Here is a 25,954-nt window from a genome sequence, read left to right as displayed (position 1 = left end):
TTCAACATTGTATTTATTAGATGTTTTAAAGGGCATGGTTTTATTTTATTTGCATAATTTTGAAAATTAGGCTTGATGAATTAAATGTCTGTTTTTAGATAATTTTAATTAATGTATGAAATAGTTACAGAGGACAGACACCTTATAAAAAACCAAAGGATATATTTCAGTTTGTTGTTTGTCTAAAGGAAAGTTCTCTTTTGTGAATTGTCAAGTGATTTGTTAGTAGAATACAAGAACTATTTTGGCAATTGAATCCAGAAGAAATTTATCTTTTATTTTTGTTTTGGTATTTTATTAAGGTTACTTCAAGCTATCTAATTACTTTAGGTGAATATTTTTAATTTCTTTGGGTCAAATTCTTATAGCACAAGATGACTTTTTTAAGAATGGAGAGAAAAATGGATATAAGGTAGAGATATACTTAATATTATTGAAGTCCACCAGAGGCTCACTATTCGTGATTCTACTGTGAACCTGATGCACGGCATTTAAGAATAAGGCTTTGGCTCTCACATTTTGTTTCCTAGGTCAATTTGGCATCGTATGCCAATATTAAATATTTTGAGTTGCTCTTTTTCTGTTTAAAAGCTGTTCTTAGTTTCTTATAGTAATGTGGTTGTCAAAACGGAGGAATGGATGGTAGCGTGTGTGCTTCTGCACGTAACCAATTTCACAGTGGCTTAGCTAGAAATGAAGGTCTCTCTCCCCCGTTTTTTCATCATCCCAGGGTTCAGTGCTACAAGATTGGTTGCTATAAATTTAGGAGTTTTTCCATTTTTATTTACAAAGATAATATTTTCATGACTAGAGGCCTTTTCATGAACTCAGATGATATTCTTTGTTTTACCTCCTTTTTCTTATAAACTCAATGACATACCCTACAAACTTAGAACCATAGAGCTAGCTTGACTTATGTAATGTATCAGCTTTCTATACAATTCTCCGATTTAAAAAAAGGAAACAGGTCCTTATATTTTAAGCCCTCCGTCTCCCTCTTCCTCCCCACCCCTGTTTTGCATCCAGTGTTCCGACCTGTTTTTATTTGGCCTTTGATGTTCTGACTGTCCCTGTTCTCTGCTTCTAGTTAACAGCCCGGTCCTTGCCTGCTGTGCAGTCCGATGAGAGACTACAGCCTCTGCTTAACCACCTCAGGTAAATGAGGGCGCCGCCCTGTCATGCTTATAAATGAGAGGGCATTACAGTGAGAAAGCATATTAGAGTGGGTGAAACCCCTTCAGTTACCAAAAGCTTCATTTTTTTTCTTGGTTTAATTCATTGATTTAAGTTGAATTTTTATACAATGCACTTACAACCCTTGACTTTTAGGTACTATAGAAAGCTCTTTTAATTTAATAAAAGTATATAGAACTAGTTGACAAGTTTAAGTTAAAATGAGTAAAGATGGCCGGCTACAAGAAAATCACAAAGGAATGAGCTATTTACTTAAATATAAAGCCAACACATATTTTTGGACCCCCACATATTTTATGGGGCATAGGAGAAATAGGAATTTGCTTTCCAAATACAACAATAATGTATCTTAATTTAAAAACAACAACACAAACTTAGAAAATACAAGAGGGTAAAGAGAAAACCCATCAGCACTACTCAGAATAATTCTTTTATAATGTTTTAAAACCCAGTGTTGAAATTATACTTTTGTATAATTTGCTATTTTTTCCTTTTAAAATAAACATTGTAAGACTTTGTTAGTTATTTGAATCTCTCCAAAAACATATTTTTTAGTGACTGCATGAAGTTTTCTTGTATAGATGTACTGTAGTGTATTTATCTCCCTTAGGGGGGTGCATTTAGACAATTTCCAATTCTTTTCACTAGTATAAAAAACTGTCATATATGTATACCTTTATTTGTGTTTTTGACCATTTCTTTAATATAGATTTTCAGAAGTGGAATTATTTTGTCAAACCATATGAGCCATTTAAAAGATTTAAGTATACTTTTTTTTTTTTTTTCTCAAAAACTTTATTCCAGCCCTTTCCAGTGTGGCTTAGTTGGTTGGGTGTCATCCATGTACTGAAAGTTTGCTGGCTCAATTCTCAGTCAGGGCACAATCCCTGGTAGGGCGTGTAGGAGGCTGCTGATCGATGTTTTTCTCTCTCCCTCTCCCTTCCTCTCTAAAAATCAACAAAAACAAGTTAAAAATTACTTTAAACAATAAAGATTAAAAAAACCAAACCTATTCTTTAAAAACACACACACCTTATTCTGCCTGTACTTTCATATTGTACCAGATTGCCCATGTTACTGTACCCTAAACTAGCTGGGGCAGCCAAAACATTGCTAACTTAATAGTTAATCATAGAGATACTATTGTGATCATGTACATTTCATTTATTAATAATTTTAAAACATTATAATCTTAAAACATTTTTATTTTGTGGTGGGATTAACTATCTGTATTTTTGCCCCATTTATTGATAGCATCTCTTGGTTTTTATTTGATCTTAAGTACTTTAGATATAAAGGTATTATCTCTTCATTGTATTTGTTACAAACTTTTTTTTTCTGCAAATTTTTTATTATGTTGCATTATCCAGCATACCTACATTTTCAAGTTTTATGTAGCCAAGGGCCAATAATGTTTTCTTTTTATTCTTTTAGAACTGAGAATGCCACTTGTCGTTTATAAATTTGGATGGATACTAATTTCCAGTATCTTTTTGTATTCTTTATTTTTTCTCCTTCTCTCCCTTCCCCTTTTTCTTCCTCTCCTACCCTTCTCTCTAGTAACTTTTCCTTTTCAAACAGATACTTTTAATTCTGTAGAACTGTTTTTTTGGGGGATGGTGGTGGTCAGACTAACATTTCATCAGGGCTGAGTATCATACATATCACACCTAGTTGTTAAATTTTTAGAGCATTGTGGTAGGGAATCATGTTTGAGTCACTTCCCTAACCCTCTCTCCTGCTTGTTCTAATCTGTTGATGATTTTATCTCCTGAGAATCTGTCTTCCTATAATAGCTTCTTATCTGTTCTCCTTGACACCAGTTTTGCCTTCTCTAAAATATATCACATTAGTGCCAGAGTGATTATATTGTTCTCTGGCTTAAAACCATTCTATTTCCTCAATTTCATTTTGGATGAAGTCTGAACTTCTTAGCCTGACATGTGAGGTTCTTCTGGAAGGAGCCTGGCTTGTTTCTTTGGACTCTCTGTTTAGTACCGGTACCCCAGCTTCTAGTGCCACCAAATGCCTTGAAGTTGCTCTAAGACAGCACACTTACTCACCTCTGTGCCCTTGTAAATATTTTCCTTCTGCCTGGAATCTTCCCTCCCCTTGGCCACTTTTATAATTTGACTAACTTTTGCTTGTCCTTTGAGACTTGGCTGGTGTCCACATTTAGTCCCCATCCCCTTCCCCTCAGTCAGCATTTGATGTTTTTTATATGTATTTCCACAATACCCTATGGCTACATCTGTATTACAGAACTTATGGTGTTGTAATTGTCTGTTTACTTGTCTGATTACTCCGTTAAAATGAGCTGCTTGAGAGCTTGGGAAGTGACTTTCATATTTGTGTTTCCAGTGGCTGAGACATGATAGGTATTTAATATATGTTTTGTTGAGTGAATGAATGTGCATTTTAGCATTAATGTTTTGCTTTTACTTATGCATAGTTTTATAATTTATAAATCACATTGTCACAGTATTTCCTATAAAACCACTGGTATAGAAGGTATAAACCTAAAAGGGCTGAATCATACCTCTAGTTAATGCTCAATTCTGTGCGATAATGATGGATTTTCCTGCCTCCACCTCAGTATGGTAATTGTCAAGTAGAATTTAGATTAACTACTGACATGTCTCTTTGAGTCCTTGAAACTTGCACAAACTGTACATTCGTTTGGGCGTTCATTCTCCATGCAGTTCACTCAGGACTGGTTGCTAGGCAACCAGGGCTAGATGCTACATGTAATATGCACCAACTGGTGTTGCTTTTTTATTATTATTAAACCAAATGGTTTCTCATTTTATTACCATGTCAGAGACATCTGTATGGAGGGTGACAGTTGATGTCATAGTTTGACATTTCCTGTTGTACAAAGTAACCTTGTGATATGGCTTTCAATCATGTTGGATTGTCTCTTTCAGCTGTCTGAATATAATGTTTTTCGTTTACCTCCCTTAGGTCAAAATAGGAATGCATACTATTTGGTTTGAGAAATTCTAATGATAATCTTGTTAGGGAAAAATAATCATCATTGATTTGCATGAACTGTAATGTTTAATGTTACCTAGAGGTGATGGACAGGAGATTGAGACTCAAATCATTATTAGATCTAATTTTGTTCAGTGCCCTAATGATCAAAGTGGAATGATGAATAGCATTTTAATTAAATTTGTCAATAAAACTAATTTAGGATGATGGTACAAATACCTTTAAAAATTGAAGTAGCAATACAGAGAAATTCTCATATCATCTTACAGGATTTAAAGGCTCAAAGATATAACATTTTACCACCCTAAAAATCTTAGATATTGCTTAATAATATATATTATTTCCAGAATGTAGAGACGATAGTCAAAAGTTAAATTAAGCACAGAAAAACATTTTGCTTTAATATCGTAGGGAAATACAAGCTTAATTTTATTCATTAATAGCATCCATCCATTTATTAGTAAAAGTGAGCCTATTATTTGGTTGGAATTTAAAAAATAGACAATTTCTGTTCTCAAGGAATTTACAGTTTCGATTTCATTTTAAAGATAGACACTTAAACACATTACAAAGTTTGTAAACCTTTCTATTAAGAATTAAGCACAAAGTACTTAATTTTATGAATTGAACTGTGTCCCTCCTGGAATTATTTCCTTAAGCAATGGGGCTATGACTTCCTGGTTTAGGATTCCATACTCCTAGCACTGTAGTGTCCCCCAGTGGGTATGCAGATTGGCCTGAACTTTCACCTCACTTGGGTGATGATGTTGTCTTAATTAAGAAGGTGAATAAAGGAAGACAAGGGATTAGGGAATGAAGGTGACTACTGAGATTATGAATTTAGTAGTTTCAGACAATTTAAACTTGAAGTTGCCTGTGGAGCATATGCGGGGGGCAGGGGATGTTTAGTAAGTAGCTGAATATAAACCATAGTTTAAGAGTGAGGTTTATACCAGAGAGAGACATTTGCTAACCATCAGTATATGGGTGCTGGTTAAAATCAGGGGAATGGTTGACATCACTGAGGGAGAGAGTAAAGAGTGACAAGCAAAGGGGAAGTGTCTCTGAATAGAACCCGTAGAACACCAGTGTTTAAGTGACTTGTGATGGGCAGCAGTGGAAGGAGGAGACAAGTTTCAAGAGAAAACCCAGTAGAAATACCAGGTAGGAATCTTGAATGAGATAGGAACATAGCAAGGGATAGTGGTGTCAAAAATACTAAGGGAAAGATTTTAAAAAGGAAAGGTAAACTGTCAAATGCCCTAGGAAAGTCAGGTCAGAACTACATGATGTCAGTTGGATTAGGCACACGGGAGCCACTAGTGGCTTAGCCACAACATTGTGATGTTACAGAGGCAAGTCTGATTCCCTTGAGGAGTCTAAGAGTAAATGAGAATGGAGACTGTGAAGATACAGGGCGTGTAGGCTACTCTTGGTAGAGCAGGGAAGGTAAGAGGGCTATATCCTCTTCCACTGAGCTTCATGGTTGAAGAAGTGGCTTATTTTTCCTTAAGATTGAAAAGATGAGCCTATTTATAGATTAAGTGGGAAATTATGTCTCTGGCAGTAAGATGAAATAATTGAAGAGTGAAGTTGTTAGAAGAGGTAAAAGGAGATGGGACCAAGAAATCAAACTGGCAAGAGTGTACAAAGTACTTCAGTTTATATTCAGAAAAACCCAGTGAGGGCAATAGATGGTAATTTATCATCATCCCTATTTTAAAGTTTGCTGATAGAGCCTCAGGAAGTTCACGTTAAAATCTGATTTTTCAAATAACTACACTTCCTCATGTTATGACTGTTTTTGTGACTGTTTTTCTAATGCAGTACATTTGGTTAATATGTACACGTTTCTCTTTGTTCCTGTAAAGAATATGCTCTCAAAGATTTTTATATCAGAAATGAAACCTCTGTAAGAAAGCTTTTGCCAGTATCCATAGTGGTACAGTTCTCAATATTCTCTTTTTGAATTAGTGCTCATTTTGAAATCAGAAAATTGTGTGGGCATTCCTGTGCTAGAAAAAGGTTCAGTAGACAGGGACTTCCACCAATTGAGGGCTGAAATGAATGCCTCATTAACATGGTCCATAGGCTTCAGCTGTTTGTCAGCTCTTCCTCATCACCTGTGTCCAGCCTCTTGGCAGTCCCTTCAACTATTTATTTTTCTATGTGCAGCAATAACAAGCGTGATCATTGTGAAGGCTTTTCAGGTAACTTATAAGATATTAATACATTAGAAATAATATATTTTTCCCATTATTTATTGTCTTTGAGTTATCCCCTTCTCCCCTCCCCCCAGCCCCCCACATCTGTATGGAAAATGTGCATGCCTTCTTAGAGATGGACTTGTCAAGAGTCAGCATTTTTTTAAAATCAACCCATTGTGTTAAGGGCACTATAGTATACTCTGATTAAGTACAAAGGAGTTGATAGATGTTGTCCCTTAATTTGAGATGTTTATACCTGTATTCTAACACACACACACACACACACACACACACACACACACACCCTCTGCTCCACCCCACAGAGCTGCACAGCACTAATGCTCCAGCTTAATCATGTAAAGAGAGGTGGGAAATCTTTCATGAGAGGTAGCACCTATATGTGATTTTGTTACCAATTTAATGTCATTTTATTGTTTCTGATAAAATTTATAAGCATAATATGTAAAATTGAAAAAATAGAAGAAACAAATCCTACCTCACTAATACAACTGCTGCTAGGCGTTGGTTGTAATCTCTCTGTATATTTTTATGTAATTATAGTTAAAGTGGGTAAACTTTTAAAAACTTTTTTTAACTTAATATATCATAACTAGGTAATAAAGGAAAAAATTGGTTTTCATGGCTTTAATTATAACTGACTTTATAATATTCAGCTGAGAATGGATAGATCTACTTCTACTTAGCCATTCCATTCCCATTTTATTGGGTATCTAGACTTCTTTGATTGAATTAAACCTGTGAAGAAAAATTGTAGCATAGATGTTTTCCAGCAGATGGAGATAAGAACAAAGAGCAGCAGCAAACTAGGTGACGCATAGCTTAGAAGATACAAGTTTATTATTCCTTTTTTAAAAATAATATTTTTTTCATTGCTTTTTATTTATTTTTATTTTTTTTAGAGAGAGTGGAAGAGAGATGGAAAGACAGAGAGAAACATCGATGTGAGAGAAACACATCGATTGGTTGCCTCCTGCACTCGCCCTGAACAGGGCCTGGGCCGGGGAGGAGCCTGTAATCGAGGTATGTGCCCTTGACCGTAATCGAACCTGGGACCCTTGGGTCAGCAGGCCGATGCTCTATTCACTGAACCAAACCAGGTAGGGCCAAGAGAGTTCATTATTCTAATGGTGTCATGTTGCCCAGGTGAGAAGGTGGCAGAGTTTTTAACAAGTGAACCAGTGGCTTGAAAAATACGGAATTCAGGAAGCCGAAATTTAAACCTTATTAGTGCATCTAGATTGGAACCTTCTGTTGGAGCCATAAGAAGTGACCACAGATTTAGTGGAGTAAAACAACATGAATTTATTTTCATATACTTCTGTAGGTTAGACATCTCACATGGGTCTCACTGAGCTAAACTCAGGATGTCAGCAGGGCTGTGGTCCTTCCTGGAGACTCAGGAAGAATCTGCTCCCAGGCTTATTCCTGTTATTGGCTGCTTTTAGTTCCTTGCAGTTGTAGGACTGAGGTCCTATTTCCTTGCTGGCTGTCAAGCAGGAACCATCTTTGCCCTAGAGGCTGCCCACATTGCTTCAGATGCTTCCCATGTGCCCCGAGGGTCCTTGCACGTGGGTCCCCTCTCAGAGCAGCAATGGAGCATCAGTCTTCCTCATGCTCCGAATCTCTCTGACCTCCCCTTCTGCTATATCACTCTGCTTCCACCCAGAAACATTTTCTGCTGTCAGGCTCATGAGATTAGTTTGATCCACATGAATATCCTGGATAATCTCCCGTCTCAACTCCTTAATCTTAATCACATCTGCACAGTCCCGTTTGCCATGTGACCTAACATATTCACAGGGTCCAGGGATTAGTGTGAACATTTTTAAAGGACCATTGATCTGCTTAACAGGGAGGGTTTTCTTCTGGGGTGTTTAAAAAAGATTGTTGCATCACTTTGCTTCAGTGTTTCAAGTAAACCACCACTCTTAAATTTCCCTAGAGTTTTGTGGTTATCTTAATTCACATTACTAGCTTAACATGTTTTAGAGTTAATGAAAGGTTTAACAAATGATTTTCACAGAAATATAAATAAGTTACTGGTTTTCTTTTTAATGACATAGAAAGAAGGCAGGAAAATCTTTCCTCTTTCTAACTGGCTAGCTAGCCAAGGCAAATATATACCTTTGCAAACAGTAGACTTCGTAATGAAGTTGTACTAGTACATCGTGGCTGCAACTTGTGGGAGGTACTTTGGTATGAGAGGTATTTAGTAAATATATGGTCACAAACTTTTTAGCTTCCTAGGAGTTTAGTTTATTTATCATTCATTTAACACAAACTAACGGAACTCCTACTTGGTGCTAGACATGGTGTATGTTCTAGGGATATGTGTTTATGTGTGCCCTTATAGGACTTTCTGATCACGGAAAAGAAGAATTTTAGCTCAAGTAATTACAATAAATTATGATGATTTAGCATAGTAGAGGTACATGACTCTGGGAACACAGCATCAAGGCGATAACGAGGCCTCATGTGTCACGGTACTCTTGCAGCTTGTTCCCAATTAGACATTCTAGGTTTCCGTTAGCCCTCTGACTCCAAAGTTTCTTCAGGGATTTCTGGGATGTGGATACTGGCAGTCTTCCTGGAAAGCAAAATCTATGATTATACCAGTTTCCTATTCTTCACTCACTGGATTTCTTTAAAACATTGATTGTCCCCTAGATAATAATAAAAAATTAGTTATTTTATACTGTGTTATGCCTAATGTGCCAACAAATATAAAATGATGCTGCTGATACAGGGAATAACTTTCTTAAAAAGCCCAAGAAGCACTGTGGTTGTTACTGTGACATGTTAGCAGCTGAAAGGTAACTTGCTGAGTGCTGTGCAGTGGAACCTTCTAGGCTGATGGAAATGTTCTTTACCTGTGCTGCTCCATCCAACAGCCAGTAACCACGTAGCTCTTGAATGCTTGAAATATGGCTAATGTGTTTTTAAGTTTTATTAAATTTTAATTAAAATTAAAATTTCAATAGCTGGTGGTAGCTAATGAGTACTTGATTAGATAGCATAGACCTGTGTCATATTTGAAATACATTTAGATAATCATATTTTTTTGAAAAAAATCACAGTAATGGTTTTTAGATTAATGGACTCCTGAGTTCCAGCTCTGAGGTGGTCCTGGAAGTTATACCTATGGAGGTGTCATTAGAAACTGGCTTTTGTGAGTCAGGAGGCTCCTACACCAGGGCAGCTTCTGCACTTGCTGGTGTGGATTTTGCCTCCTTGCAGATGAGCTGTCCACGTACAGGACTGTAGCAAGAAGTCCCAGAGACTAGGAAAGCTTAGAGCTGCCAGCCAGCTGTGATTCCAGTGCTGGATCTCTCAGAGATCAGCTGATGCTGATGGGGAAAAAGAGACATTTTGGGAGCTAGCAATCTGAATCTAGTCACTGCCACTTTAATTGTCTGGTCTTGCAAGACCTGTTTATAAACCCTCCCCAGACAAAGTTATCAGTGCTGGCACCAGGCTAGGCCTTTGGTTGAGGTCTCAAAGCCCCAGCATATAGGGCTCTTTAAGAACTTGCAAAGGGTACCGGAAAACCCCATATTTGGGAGACAAAGGACTGAAAAAGATATAAAAAGGGACAGCTTCCTCCATGTTGCTGCCCAGAATTTTTTTTTTTTCTTTTCAAATTTTTATTAAGGTATTATATGTGTACATATCTTACCATTGCCCCCCACCCCCACCCCACTCCCATACATGCCCTCACCCCCCAATGTTTTGCATCCATTGGTTACTCTTATATACATGCATATAAGTCCTTCAGTTGATCTCTTATTTCCACCACCTCTCCCTAACCTTACCCCTGTAATTTGACAGTCTGTTTGATGCTTTACTGCCTCTGTAACTATCTTTTTGTTCATCAGTTTATAATGTTTTTCATTATCCCCAAATGAGTGGGATCATGTGGTATTTTTCTTTCATTGACTGGCTTATTTCACTTAGCATAATGTTCTCTAATTCCATCCAAGTGCCTACAAATGGTAGTAATTCCTTCTTTTTTACGGCAGCATAGTATTCCATTGTGTAGATGTACCATAGTTTTCTGATCCAGTCATCTGCTGATGGGCACCTAGGCTGTTTCCAAATCTTAGCTATTGTAAATTGTGCTGCTATGAACATAGGGGTGCATATATCCTTTCTGATTGGTGTTTCTGGTTTCTTAGGATATATTCCTAGGAGTGGGATTACTGGGTCAAATGGGAGTTCCATTTTCAGTTTTTTGAGGAAACTCCATACTGTTCTCCACAGTGGCTGCACCAGTCTGCATTCCCACCAGCAGTGCACGAGGGTTCCTTTTTCTCCGCATCCTCGCCAACACTTGTCGTTTGTTGATTTGTTGATGATAGCCATTCTGACAGGTGTGAGATGGTATCGCATTGTCGTTTTGATTTGCATCTCTCGGATAATTAGTGACTTTGAGCATGTTTTCATGTGTCTCTTGGCCTTCCTTCTGTCTTCTTTCGAAAAGCTTCTATTTAGGTCCGTTGCCCATTTTTTTATTGGATCATTTATCTTCCTTTTATTAAGTTGTATAAGCTGCCTGTAGATGTTGGAAATTAAACCTTTATCAGTGATACCATTTGCAAATATGTTCTCCCATACAGTGGGGTTTCTTGTTGTTTTGTTGATGGTTTCTTTTGCTGTGCAAAAGCTTTTTATTTTGATGTAGTCCCATTTGTTTATTTTCTGTTTGGCTTCCATTGCCCTAGGGGCAGTATCACTGAAAAAGTTCTTTTGGCAAATGTCTGAGATTTTGCTGCCTGTGGATTCCTCTAGTATTTTTATGGTTTCCCGTCTTATATTTAAGTCCTGTACCCATTTTGAGTTTATTTTTGTGTATGGTGTAAGTTGGTGATCTAGTTTCATTTTTTTGCATGTATCTGTCCAATTTTCCCAACACCATTTATTAAAGAGACTGTCTTGACTCCATTGTATGCTCATGCCTCCTTTGTCAAATATTAAGTGCGCATATTGGTTTGGGTCGATATCTGGATTCTCTATTCTGTTCCATTGATCTATATGTCTGTTCTTGTGCCAGTACCAGGCTGTTTTGATGACAGTGGCTTTGTAATACAGCTTGAAAACTGGTATTGAGATCCCTCCTACTTTATTCTTCTTTCTCAGGATTGCTGTGGCTATTCGGGGTCTTTTTTTATTCCAGATGAATTTTTGGAGAGTTCTTTCTAGGTCTGTGAAATACGCCGTTGGTATTTTAATGGGGAGTGCATTGAATCTATAGATTGCTTTGGGTAGTATGGACATTTTAATGATGTTGATTCTCCCAATCCATGAACATGGTATGTTCTTCCATCTGTTTACATCTTCCTCTATCTCTTTTTTCAGTGTCCTGTAGTTTTCCGCATATAGGTCTTTTACCTCCTTGGTTAGGTTTATTCCTAAGTATCTTAATTTTTTTGGTGCGATGGAAAATGGGATTGCTTTTTTAGTCTCTCTTTCTGTAAGTTCATTGTTGGTGTATAGAAATGCCATAGATTTCTTGGTGTTAATTTTGTATCCTGCTACATTGCCGAATTCATTTATTAAGTCTGTTAGTTTTTTGATGGAGTCTTTCGGGTTTTTTATGTACAATATCATGTCATCTGCAAATAAGGACAGCTTTACTTCTTCTTTTCCAATTTGGATGCCTTTTATTTCTTCTTCTTGTCTAATTGCAGTGGCTAATACTTCCAGTACTATGTCAAACAGGAGTGGTGAGAGTGGGCATCCCTGTCTTGTTCCTGTTCTTAGGGGAAATGGTTTTAGTTTTTGCCCATTGAGTATGATGTTAGCTGTGGGTTTATCATATATAGCTTTTATGATGTTGAGGTATGATCCTTCTATTCCCACCTTGTTGAGAGTTTTTATCAAGAAAGGGTGTTGGATTTTGTCAAATGCTTTTTCTGCATCAATTGATATGACTATGTGATTTTTATCTCTCAATTTGTTTATGTGATGTATCACATTTATTGATTTGCGGATATTGAACCATCCTTGCATTCCTGGGATAAACCCTACTTGGTCATGGTGTATGATCTTTCTGATGTACTGCTGGATCCTATTTGCTAGAATTTTGTTGAGGATTTTGGCATCTACATTCATGAGGGATATTGGCCTGTAATTCTCTTTCATTGTGTTGTCTTTATCTGGTTTTGGTATTAGGGTGATGCTGGCTTCATAGAAGGAGCTTGGAAGTGTTCCTTCCTCTTGAATTTTTTGGAATAGTCTGAGGAGGATAGGTTTTAGTTCTTCCTTGAATGTTTGGTAGAACTCTCCTGTGAAGCCATCTGGCCCCGGGCTTTTGTTTGCCGGAAGCTCTTTGATGACTGCTTCAATTTCTTCCATAGTTACTGGCATGTTGAGCTGTTTAGATTCTTCCTGATTGAGTTTTGGAAGGTTATATTTTTCTAGGAATATGTCCATTTCCTCCAGGTTGTCCAGTTTGTTGGAATAGAGTTGTTCGTAGTATTTTTTAACAATCCTTTGTATTTCGGCGGGATCTGTTGTTATTACACCTCTTTCATTTCTGATCTTGTTTATTTGGGTCCTCTCCCTTTGCTTCTTGGTGAGCCTGGCTAGAGGTTCATCAATCTTGTTTATCCTTTCAAAGAACCAGCTCTTGGTTTTGTTGATCTTTTGTATTGTTTCTTTGGTCTCTATGTCGTTTATCTGTGCTCTGATCTTTATTATTTCCTTCCTTCTGCTTACACTGGGCTTTTCTTGTTGCTCTTTTTCTAACTCTTTGAGTTGTTGGGTTAGGTAATTTATTACCCCTGTTTCTTGTTTTTTGCAGTAGGCTTGTAGAGCTATGAACTTCCCTCTCAAGACTGCTTTCGCTGTGTCCCATAGATTTTGGATTGTAGTGTTTTCATTGTCATTTGTTGTCATGATGTTTTTTATTTCTTCTTTGATCTCTCTGGTAACCCAGTCATGGTTTAATAGCATGCTGTTTAGTCTCCATGTGTTTGATTTCTTTGGGTTGTTTTTATTGTAGTTGATTTCCAGTTTTATGCCACTGTGGTCTGAGAAGATGCTTGATATGATTTCTATCTTCTTGAATTTGAAGAGACTTTGCCTATGTCCCAACATATGGTCTATCTTTGAAAATGACCCATGTGCGCTTGAGAAGAATGTATATTCTGTGGCTTTGGGGTGAAATGTTCTGAAGATGTCAATTAATTCCATCTGGTCTAGTGAGTCATTTAGGATTGATGTTTCTTTGCTGATGTTTTGTTTAGAGGATTTGTCCAATGGTGATAGTGGGGTATTAAAGTCTCCTACTATGATTGTATTGCTGTCAATGTCTCCCTTGATATCCTCCAGGAGTTTTTTTATGTATTTGGGTGCTCCTGTATTGGGTGCGTATATGTTTACCAGAGTTATTTCTTCTTGTTGGATTGCTCCCTTTAGTATTATGAAATGGCCTTCCTTATCTCTTGTTATGTCCTTCAGTTTGAGATCTAATTTGTCAGAAATAAGTATTGCTACCCCAGCTTTTTTTTCAGTTCCATTTGCCTGGAAAACCTTTTTCCATCCCTTCACCCTCAGTCTGTGTGCGTCTTTTTTTCTGAGGTGGGTTTCTTGTAGACAGCAGATATATGGGTCGTGTTTTCTTATCCAATCTGTTACCCTATGTCTTTTGATTGGGGCATTTATTCCATTTACATTTAAAGTTATTATTGATAGGTACTTATTTGTCGCCATTCCTATTCTTTACCCCTGTGTTACTTCTTCGCTTCCTGTTTCTTTCTTTCTTTCTTTTTTTTTTTTTTTTTTTTTACAGTAGACCCTTTAGCATTTCTTGCATTGCTGGTTTGGTGGTAATAAATTCCCTTAGTCCTTTTTTGTCTGTGAAGCTCCTGATTTCACCTTCAATTTTGATTGACAGCCTTGCTGGGTACAGTATTCTTGGATTCAGCCCCTTCCTTTGCATGACTTTGTATATTTCATTCCATTCCCTTCTGGCCTGATGAGTTTCTGTTGAGAAATCAGTTGCTAGTCTGATGGGGGTTCCTTTGTATGTAACTTTCTGTCTCTCTCTTGCTGCTTTTAAGATTCTTACTTTGTCGTTGGTGTTTGCCAATTTAATTATAATGTGCCTTGGCGTCGGTCTTTTGGGGTTCATTTTGCTTGGGACTCTGTGAGCTTCTTGGATTTGTGTGGGTTTTTTCTTCCCTATATCTGGGAAATTTTCTGTCATTATTTCTTCAAAGAGGTTTTCTATTCCTTGCTCAGCTTCCTTTCCTTCTGGAACCCCTATTATGCGGATGTTGTTTTGTTTCGTGTTGTCCCAAAGTTCCCTTAGACTCTCCTCCTGCCTTTTAATTTTTTTTTCTAGAAGTTGCTTTTCTTGGGTATTTTTTTCCATCTTGTCTTCTAGCTCACTGATGCGGTCCTCTGCTTCTTCTAGTCTACTCTTGATGCTTTCTATTGAGTTCTTTACAGCAGCGATGTCATTTTTCATTTCTTCTTGGTTCTTCTTCATTTCCTCTTGGTTCTTGCTCATATTGTCGAATTTGTCTTCCATTCTTTTCAGCCACCTTATGACCATTTCTCTGAATTCTTTTTCTGGAAGGTTGCTTGCCTCCATTTCGTTTACTTCCTTTTCTGGTGATGCCTGCTTTTCTTTCATATGCGGGCTGCTTCTTTGTCTCCCCATGGTCTCTCTTCTCTGGGTGTCTGGTTATGTAGTTCTCTCTCTCCTGGGTTGATTTAAAGGCACAAAATACAGCACTACCAGGTACAACTCACAAGGCACTGAACAGGAATGTATTCACGATATTAATAACCTCCAATAAAGGTGACCACCAGAGAAAGGCAAATTAGGTCCTAGGAGAGAAAGAAGAAGAGGAAAAAAGAAAGAAAGAAAGAAAAAAAGAAAAAAGGAGTGTGAAAATGAAATTGGGAAAAGGGAAAGTAAAGAGAAAAAAAAAAAGTAAGAGAGACAAGAAAGTGACTAAGAGAGAAAGGGGAACAGACTATATATATTGGGGATAAAACTCCAATAGAACAATCACTAATCCCAGAAAATGCCAGCAACAAGTGCCTGGGGATTAGTACAAACTACCACACCAACTAATATGGAGTGAGGCAAGGGAAAGCTGAAGCACAAAACAAACAAAAGAATAAACAAAAGAAGAATAAGCAAAACAATCTCACAAAAAAGCATAAAAATTGGATATAATCTACATTCAAGCAAACAACAACAAAAGGACAGAGAGAAGGACAAGTTTATGGATAGCTCAGACAGCGAAGGGAGAGGTGTATGTGGACTTGGAGCAGAGGATTGGAGATTAGATATGTAAGTAGGGTGAAATTTTAACAAGGGGTAAACAGAAAGAATAGGGAAAATCTAAAGCAGTAAAAGGGTAATATAAACAGGACACTGAAAAGGGGGAGGTTAGGAAGAGAGTGATGGCCTAAAGGTAGAGTTGAGATAGAGTAAAACGATGCTAAAGGAAAGATAAAAATAGAATGTAGAACCCTAATCCCAAAATAAAATGAAGAGAAAATAAAATGACACTTTAAAAAAAAAAAGAAAAAAGATAAAATAGCAGTAGTAATAATACGCGTTGAAAATAAAAATGTAATCATTAAAAAGGTAAAATCAAGTGATGAAAAAAGAAAAAAAAAGTTTCTTGATTAAAAGATGCAAAAAATGAAAATAAAAAAAAAAATAAAAAAAATAAAAAAATAAAAGGTAAAAATAAAATGTGAAGTAGTGAAGGTCATTCACTTCCTCTGTTTTTCTGTTTGGCACGCCTGTTTCTCAGTCCAGACAGTATTGCAGTTCCCTGCGATCCTCTGCTCTTCGGTGTTGTAAGCCAGTCCTGATTTTAAGCAGGCGGTGTGTCTTAATTTCTCGTATTCCTTTATTTTTGATTACACAAGAGTCGATTTGTGATTCAGCCCCTGGGTGGCAGTGTTTCTGGATTAACTTCCGGGTCTATCTATGGCCTCTCTAGGCAGTGTTAGAGCCTTCTTTCTCTGTGGCACTCGTCACCGGCCTTTCCGTGGTGGAGTGTAGAGCTCCTCTGAACCCGTGTGCTTGCGCCAGTTGGGGAGCGTTGTTCTGGGGCTCGCAGCTGTTCCTGGGGTGCCGCCGTTGTGGATTCTCAGGCTTCAGATAAGCTCCACTTTCCGGATCAAGATGGCGCAGACTCCGCGTCCAACCCCGCAGCTCCGGGAGGGGACCCAGCCACAGTTGGTGCTGCCAGGTCAGGGGAACCCCGTTCAGCAGTCCCCCACCTCCTTCTGGAATTCAGCTGTCTCCCAACCAGCCAACAAACACTCCTTGTGCGACCCTCAGCTGTTCTTTCTTTCTGCTCCGGGACAAGGCTCGGAACACGTCTGTCTATTCCGCCGCCATTATTCCCTCCTCGCTGCCCAGAATTTGAAAGACATGTTTCTCTGGGCCTACGTATAATAATAATAATAAAAAAATAATAAAGTGTAACTCCATTTCTCTAAGTGTTGCTTGGTTTTCTCCGGTCTTCTGCAACATTGCCATGTGTGGCCTGTGGTAATCTTGCGAGTCTAAATATTTAATCTAAGAAGACCTCCTGGCGTTCCTGACACAATTGACCTTTATTCACCCAAAAACAAACAAAATTTGATAAATTGGGCTGAGTAAAGACAGAATATCAAGACTCATTAAAGGTTTAATGCCCCCTCAATTGTTTATGACTACTATTTAGAAAATAGTTCTATAAAAGATAATATAAAATAAATTAAAAAGTCAGTTTTTACTTAAGCTACCTTACCTTGGTCCTTGACATACTGCATACATACAGTGTAAAGGGGGCCCATAGGTATAGTCATCCCACGAGTATAAGAGCGTGTCTTCCCAGATCTTACAGAGTTCTGTTCCTAACCCTCCAACGTGAAATCGCCCCCAGTGCTTTGATATTACCTTACTCCGTTTTCTTCACAAGCAACATCACTAGCCAAAATGATCTTCTTTATTTTTTCATTTGTTTATTTTATTCATTTGTTTGTTTGATTTCTCTCCCTCCCCAAGTCCCCACCAAAACCCTAAAGACATTGTGTCCTTGATTCTGTACTGTTATTAGAGAGCAAATGTGAGGAGGTAATCCTAGAATACCATAAACTTGGGCTAGCTGATCTCAGAAGCACTCCACACTCTGTAGATTATTTGTGGGGGAATGAGATGCCCATCAATTTAATGTATTAATTCTCCTGGATGTTAGAACTTTGTTTCTTGCTCCCCACTCTCCTCGATTTTTCATTACCACTCTCGTAGGCAACATTTCTGTATTGTAATTATTTGAGTATCCTGGGTCAAAAGCAAATAAAAAACAGCCTCCATTTAGACAGTCATTAAACTACTAGAATATATGCTAAGAATGCAAAGGAATATGCAAAACTTACGTATGAAATGGAGGTATTTGTTGGAGGCTTTAAATGTGTATAGTGAAAATACCCATGTTGGTCTGTAGTTTGAATACATTGTGCACATATGTATGTATTTTACTTTTTAAATCAGTTTTTTCGAGGTGTGGAGAGCAGCTATAGTGTTTGGACAGTTTAAAGCCTCAGACTAATGAGAGGGCAGAGTCCTCAAGGCAAAGTCATATTCACGTGCAAGTCCCAGCTTGGAGGGCAAAGCCCTCCCAGCACAATTATAGCCAAAAACTATAGTTGTAAGCTTGAACTTATGGTCCGAACACGTGGTCCCACGTGTCTGAGTGATGTGGGCTTGATAGAGTTCAGGTGCATGTATTGAGTAGATTCGAAACTCACAAGAACTTAGTAACCACGACCTTACTTTGCCTCATGGAATCTGGCTATAAAATAAAGAGACAGCTTACAGGCTATGGCACTGTCTCTCTCCATAAGAGAGGGCAGCGTCCCACCCAGACCCAGCTTTCTTCTCTTGTCTGTCTTTTCGAAATCCTTCACTGCCCCCCACTCAGGTTCACCCTTGGCCGTGCTGGCGTGGCACATGGAGATATAACTTATATACTGTAAAGTGCACTTATTTTAAAGGTACAGTTCAATGACTTTTGGCAAGTGTAAGGTACAAATGTTTTTGATAGAGCAATAAGATGCTCCTTTCATTTCATTAGATTGGTGCAGTTTAGAAATTGGAGTGAATAGGAAAATGTGGACCACCTGGAGCAAGATGAGGCCAACCCAAAATAAAGGTAGCAAGTGTGTTGAATATAGTTCTTACCTGATACGCAAACCCATGTGATCCTGGTTTTTATTGGATACTAGAGGCCTGGTGCATGAAATTCGTGCATGGGGGGGGGTGTCCCTCAGCCCAGCCTGCACCCTCTCCAATCTGGGACCCCTTGAGGGATGTCCGACTGCCCATTTAGGCCCAATCCCACTGATCGGGCCTAAACAGGCAGTCGGACATCCCTCTCACAATCCAGGACTGCTGGCTCCTAACTGCTTGCCTGCCTGCCTGCCAGTCTGATCACCCCCTAACCACTCCCTTACCAGTCTTATCAATGCATAACTGCTCTCCTGCTGGCCTGATTGCCCCTAACTGCCCTCCCTTGCCAGCCTGGTCACCCCTAACTGCCCTCCCCTGCAGGCCTGGTCACCCCCAACTGCCCTCCCCTGCAGGCCTGGTCACCCCCAACTGCCCTCCCCTGCAGGCCCAATTGTCCCTAACTGCCCTCCCCTGCTGGCCTGGTCACCCCCAACTGCCCTCCCCTGCTGGCCTGCTTGCCCCCAACTGCCCTCCCCTGCAGGCCTGGTCACCCCCAACTGCCCTCCCCTGCAGGCCCAATTGTCCCTAACTGCCCTCCTCTGCAGGCCTGGTCACCCCCAACTGCCCTCCCCTGCAGGCCCAATTGTCCCTAACTGCCCTCCCCTGCTGGCCTGGTCACCCCCAACTGCCCTCCCCTGCTGGCCTGCTTGCCCCCAACTGCCCTCCCCTGCAGGCCTGGTCACCCCCAACTGCCCTCCCCTGCAGGCCCAATTGTCCCTAACTGCCCTCCTCTGCAGGCCTGGTCACCCCCAACTGCCCTCCCCTGCAGGCCCAATTGTCCCTAACTGCCCTCCCCTGCTGGCCTGGTCACCCCCAACTGCCCTCCCCTGCTGGCCTGCTTGCCCCCAACTGCCCTCCCCTGCAGGTTTGGTCACCCCTAACTGCCCTCTCCTGCTGGCCTGGGCACCTCCAACTGCCCTCCCCTGCAGGCCTGATCACCCCCAACTGCCCTCCCCTGCTGGCCTAGTCACCCCCAGCTGCCCTCCCCTGCTGGCCTAGTCACCCCCAGCTGCCCTCCCCTGCAGGCCTGGTCCCCCCCAACTGCCCTCACCTACAGGCCTGGTTCCCCTCAACTACCCTCTTCTGCAGGCCTGGTCGCCCCCAACTGCCCTCCCCTGAAGGCCTGGTTGCCCCCAGCTGCCCTCCTCTGCCAGCCTGGTCATCCCTAACTGCCCTCCCCTGCTGGCCATCTTGTGGTGGCCATCTCGTGTCTACATGGGGGCAGCCATCTTTGACCACATGGGGGTGGCCATCTTTGACCACATAGGGTCAGCTGTCTTGTGTGTTGGAGTGATGGTCAATTTGCATATTACTCTTTTATTAGATAGGATGTGAGCCTCTTGGTATCAGAATTTGTCCCAGTTGTAAAGAAATATAGATTATCATACTGCATATTGTCTGATGGTAGTTTTTAGGGAGATTTTAAAAAAATGCAACTTCTGTCTTTATGCTTGTGGAAAATATTTTACATTTAATTATAATAGAATTTTATTGATTGTGTTCTTATTTGGAATAACTGCAGGGAAAATCACCTGGGCCAACACAAGTCGGATACTATTTACGAGGGGTTTAGTTGTAAAAAGAAACTAATTTCAATTTCAGCACTGACAGCTGTTGAGTGAATTTTCCTGTGATATCCTTCACAGCAGGAAATTATATATTGTAACTTCTGCTCCCCTGATTTCCTACACACCCAACAAATGCAAACTGCAGGGATTGTGCTTTCTAAATGTCTGAATAGCCTAGCTCGTGTGGACAGATTGTTTTTTGTGTTTGTGTTTTTTATTTTTTTTAACATCCAAAGTGGATAAAATTGTGATTGCAAAAGTGGATATATGGGTGATACACAAATCTTGGTTTCCTCCTCCTGAAATTGTTTTTCCATTTGTGCCATGATTACACCTGGCTTTATGTGGAAAGGTCGTATTGGAGCTCTTTCATAGAATGATGTAGGAGATTGCAGCTCATTTGAAAGATGCATTAGTTTACTTCTTAATGCTCCAAATAGATATGTTTCCTATATGCAGAGATCAGTTTTGGTTACTTGTGATACTTTCTTCACTGCTTTTTTAAAATTTTATACTAGTTTTTAAGATGTGATAAACTATAGCCTGCCACATAGAAAGGAGTAAATAGTTTTAACCTCCTTAGGTTCAAGAGTACCGGGAAATTCTTGACAAAGAAAGGATATATGTTTTATATGTTATTGTTTAGGAGACTCAGAATCTGTTGCTCTGGAGGGTGGCAGAGTGACACTCCCCAAGAATGGGAGAGGAATTCCTTCCAGTCTGGCTCAGGGTCTTGCTGCCATCCACAGTCCTGTTCCACCTAGCATGGCTTCTTACAAATGACAGAGGAGTGGACAATTGCAATTAGGTGTTGTGGCAGGCCAAGCAGCCTCAAAGATTCCCAAATAGAAATTTGTCACAGCTTTATTTTCCCCCAAAGAAATGATTCAGTTTACCTCCAAACTAATAAGAATTCAAGATTGCTTCCCTGGTAGTATACATGGCAAACTGTGGCTCAAGTTTAAAACTTGATTCCCAAGTAAAATGCTGTGAAAGTAAGCATATTTGCAGTAGACTTGAGGCACTTTCTTTAGTGGTTCAATTGCAGCTTATATTCTGCTTCAACTAGCAGAGCCTGATCTTAACGTGGCAGACACAAGTCAGGTGGTCAGTTGGCTATTCTACAGATATACCTAGTTCTTTTTTTTTTTATTAATATATTTTATTGATTTTTTACAGAGAGGAAGGGAGACGGATAGTGAGTTAGAAACATCGATGAGAGAGAAACATCTATCAGCTGCCTCCTGCACACCTCCTACTGGGGATGTGCCCGCAACCAAGGTACATGCCCTTGACCAGAATCGAACCTGGGACCTTTCAGTCCGCAGGCCGATGCTCTATCCACTGAGCCAAACCGGTCAGGGCAAGAGATATACCTAGTTCTTGAGAATCATTTGATTGTCTTGTGTCATTATGTCCTCTTCACTTTACAGCGGTGCGGTTCGGTAGAAACATAATGAGAACCACAAATGTGGGCCACATATGTAGTTTTAAATTATTTAAGTAAAATTAATTTTAATCTTACTTAACTTCTTTCCAAAAGATCATTTTAAGATGTATTTGATATGAAAAAATCATTAATGAAATGTTTTACATTATTTTTTTTCATCCTAAGTCTTGGAAATCCAGTGTATGCTTTACATTTATTGAATATCTGAATTCAGACTAAGCTATGTTTCAAGTGTTCAGTGGTCACAGTTGGCTAGTGGCTGCTGTATTGGACAGTGCAGCTCTACCAAATGGGGTTCCATTGAAATGGAGATTGAAATATTTGATGTTGAATGTTTGTACTTTGGAAACTTCTTGAGAGTGTAAGTGTGGATAAAACCTTTCCAGTCATCAGGTTATTCAGGGACACCTAAATCCTCCAACTTCAAGATTAAATCTTTTATGTGATAGTATAAAGAAAGTAGGTAGGACAGAAATACATTTCCCCCATAATATTCAAGGAAAGAAACTGGTAAATGTTAAGAATAAAGAAAAACAACCAAAACCTTTAAATGCAATAAATTTAGGCTCAAGTGATGATGATGATTGCCATCTGAGTGAAAAAATACTGTGATAAACTCTTTTACAGACATCTGCTTTGGTCCCCAAGGCAACCCTTGGAGGGAGGTTCTTTAGATCCCCTTTCTAATCCTTGTTTGCCAGGGAGCACACTGAAAGAGATTTAGAGGTTTCTGCAGTCACACAGTGAGTGTGCCAACCCCTGACCAGTGGATTCTGAAACCTGTGCTCTCAATCACTTTCTGACTCCCTTATTCTGCCTTGCCTCCATGATTGCCTTGGGCCACTTGGACTTGGAAAAAAAATTTGCAAATGAAGAGAAGTTACTGCTGACTCCTAAACTGTTGCAATGATCCCTGTGCTCCTTGTTTATTTCCTCACATTTTCCTCAGTAGTCAGAAAAGGAGATGATTGGAGAAGTAATCACCCTTGAAAAGCTGACCCTGCCCTCTCATTTGTCAGTTACACCCTGAGGCATTCATGTCTCTGTAGAGGAGCTTGGGCCACCACTTTCACAGCCCAGGTGTGATGATCCATCTGCTGAGGATCAGTGCCACAGCATGAAAAGGTTATTACTTTTTCTTAACCAGCTAATCTTGCTGTGAGACCCACAAATCCATTTTCTTATGATTTCTTCCTTTTGTTTTGAATTCTCAGTTGCTCAAAAACATTCCCTGCCGAGTACCTAAGTGCTCCTATTGATATTGTGGGGCATTGAACAGGACTTAAATTTCCGTCTTTTCTACAAAGACCAGGAGTAGGTCTGCCTTTCCCTTGTGATTCACAGATCAAACGTGTGCAGATATATCTGTTTCAGATTTACCTGTTCAGGTGGCCATTCTGTTTTTATTCTGTAAATTAGATGTTTGTGTTGTAGTGTTTTGGGAAAATTCTGGTTCCCTGGGCCTGTGATGAATTACGCTTTCCTGTCTCAGTTATCCCTCAACCTCCTCACCCCTTTGGACTGATTTGATTAGATTTAAAATAGGATCGTTTTAATTTGATTACATAAATATGTTACGGATATTTTGAAAGTCTTCTTTTGCTTTCGGTTTTTAATATATTGAAGCTGTTAGCCTTACCGTTTTCTGTTTACTGTGATTTTTTTTTTTTTTTTTTTTTTTTTTTGCTGTATTTGAAACCTAGTTGTGCTTACCTCTTACTGTTTAATGAGCAAGATAATCTGGGAGGAAAAAGTTCCTCAGATGTGGCTGAGTTTTAATTAAGTTGCATGTAAGTTTATTGGACAAATGCTGCAGTAAGAAGATGCTTTTATATGTTCTGTGTATTCCTAGCTCTCTCAGAGTTCGTTAGATAACTTAGGACCAGCTCCTCAAAATAAAAACATAATCAAAGACTGAATTACTTCAGTGTCAGCAAAGGGTTCGTTATCCACAACTGCACAGTTCTGTTTTTTAGAGACTACTATAATGCATACATTTACGTTTTTAAAGGCTTTAAACTTGACAAAGCCTCAAATTTTTATTAAAATGGCAGCTTAGCACTAGTTATTGCAAAAGGAGATAGGATTTAAAGTTTGCTTTTTATTTTATTGTTTTTTTGTTTACAAATCTGCCTTTCAGGACCTACCTATCCAATTTTAGAGTTTTCCCATTGCCACTGCTTGTTTTTGTGATTTTTTTTTTATGCCACCTATCCCAACTTCTTCATCTATAAACTGTGCTTTAGAAATTTCCTTGGTTTTACTTTTCTCTTTCTGCCTATCTGATATGTGCTAATAACTCTTCAGATTCTGAGAAAAATAGTCTTTTTTTATTATTCCAAAATTCCATTTCCTTATCACAGGCTTACCTTTACACCCCTACCACAACCTTAATAAACTCAAACCACTTACTTTTATGAACCTGGCCAACATTTAAGAACATTTAATGCATATAAAATTGTTAAACTACAATGATAAAATACTAAAACAAGCAGGCCTTTGACTTTTATGTGATCATCACATCCTACTTCCAAGCCTTCAAATTCAAATCATTTTCTGACTGTAATCTCCTACTTTTCCACTTTACTCCCAGCCACTCATTCTCACTGATTGTCATCTTATTTCAGCCTTCCCTGCTCATTCCCCAAGTCACCTCTCCTTTCTGGCTAAATAGGCTTCTCTATTCAGTCTAGGCTCTGGTGTCAGTCAATCCAAAGCATTCTAATAACAATCTAGACTCCTGTAGCCTGTAGCTTTCAAAAGCACATAACTCTCTATTCAGTGCCATTTCATTGTTTAAGAACCTAATGATGCACATTGCTCTGTCCTCCTCCCACCTTCTTTTAGAAGCGACCTTATTCTCTGGGCTCCGGGACATGTGAACGTGTCATGGCACTCATCACATGTACTTCTGCATCATCTCTGGATTCTTCACTACTCTGTGACTCTTCCTTGGTTACAAAGGTGCTTAATGATTGTATGCTGAGCGATTCAGGGGTCAAACAGGGACGCGTGAATACATTTTGGTTGGTTTTGTTGTTTTCTTGGTAATTAGAATCTGTTATATCCAGATAAGGACAGCAACTGGGGAAAAGTCTGTTATAGAGAATCTGACAATCTGATGACTTTTATCCTGGGTTTTATGCATTTATAGCATTGTTTGAGTAGCGAAGGTGTTAATTTTACTGGTACAGTGTAATAATCATACATTTTAGCAAAAGTACATTATAATCGTTACAACCTAGTCTCTTCAGAGAGTATTCTAATGTAATTGACTACTCACTGAACACATCTTTATTTTCACTACTTTTCTGGCTTTTTGGTAACTTGAGAAAAGTCTGTGTAACACTCACCCTTGGTGCCTTTCACCTGATACTCTGGCAAATAAAAGACAAATTATGCATAGAGACTTATGCATATATCACTGCAGTCCTTTACCACTGAATTTATGGGTGAACAGACTTATGCATAGTTTGACTTGCCTTTTTTTTTACTCATGGCTTTTTTCAGGCTTCTCTGATTATTCCTCTTTATATTTGGCAAAATAGTGATTAATGACATAATTGGATTTTTGTGGCCTATTAAAATATGTTGGTCTGCTGTATTGAAAAAATGGAACTTGTGATACATCTCAATTTATTCTTTTCTGAAAGGCTAGAGGCAGGAAAACTTATACCCCCTGAATCTCTCTTTTTTTAAAAACTGTACATAAGTGACAATGAATGTTTCTCAAAATAACATTATTTAAAATGGACAGAAAACAGTATTTTCTGCTGGTCTTACATGTGTTTATATACCTATATTTGCATTTATCTCTCTATCTCTTTTTTAAATTTTTTTAGAAATATATTTTAATGATTTTTTACAGAGAGGAAGGAAGAGGGATAGAGAGTTAGAAACATCAATGAGAGAGAAACATCGATCAGCTGCCTCCTGTACACCCCCCACTGTGGATGTGCCCGCAACCAAGGTACATGCCCCTGACCGGGATCGAACCTGGGACCCTTGAGTTTGCAGGCCGATGCTCCATCCACTGAGCCAAACCGGTTAGGGATATCTCTCTATCTCTTGAACCAAGTGGAAATGATGTTGCTGTTAAAAATTACTATTTCCATGTTTCCCCAATATAAGAAATGCTCATTCATAAAATTGATTTTTTTTTTTTTAAATCATGACGATAAGACTGTATTTTATCAGTTCCTTGATGTAGCAGCTACATTCATGCGGGAGCAGTGTGATGTAAAGCTGACACTGAGCTCTGCATGTG

At 39.0% G+C, this 25,954-nt stretch overlaps 1 protein-coding gene across 2 annotated transcripts in view; it reads left to right on the top strand.

Moving 5' to 3' along the window:
- Positions 1–25,954, top strand: part of PRIM2 (DNA primase subunit 2) — a 369,636-nt gene that overhangs the window by 172,660 nt on the left and 171,022 nt on the right. For both annotated transcript variants that reach the window (XM_080663471.1, XM_080663470.1), the window contains exon 8: positions 1,088–1,155. In XM_080663471.1, the coding sequence (XP_080519597.1) occupies positions 1,088–1,155 (68 nt within the window). The remainder of the gene's footprint in view (positions 1–1,087; positions 1,156–25,954) is intronic.

The sequence above is a fragment of the Plecotus auritus genome (assembly GCF_963455305.1).
Source record: "Plecotus auritus genome assembly, chromosome: 4".
Taxonomy (NCBI): domain Eukaryota; kingdom Metazoa; phylum Chordata; class Mammalia; order Chiroptera; family Vespertilionidae; genus Plecotus; species Plecotus auritus.
Note: the sequence above shows the minus strand (reverse complement) of the source record. Positions and strands in the feature narration are given on the sequence as shown.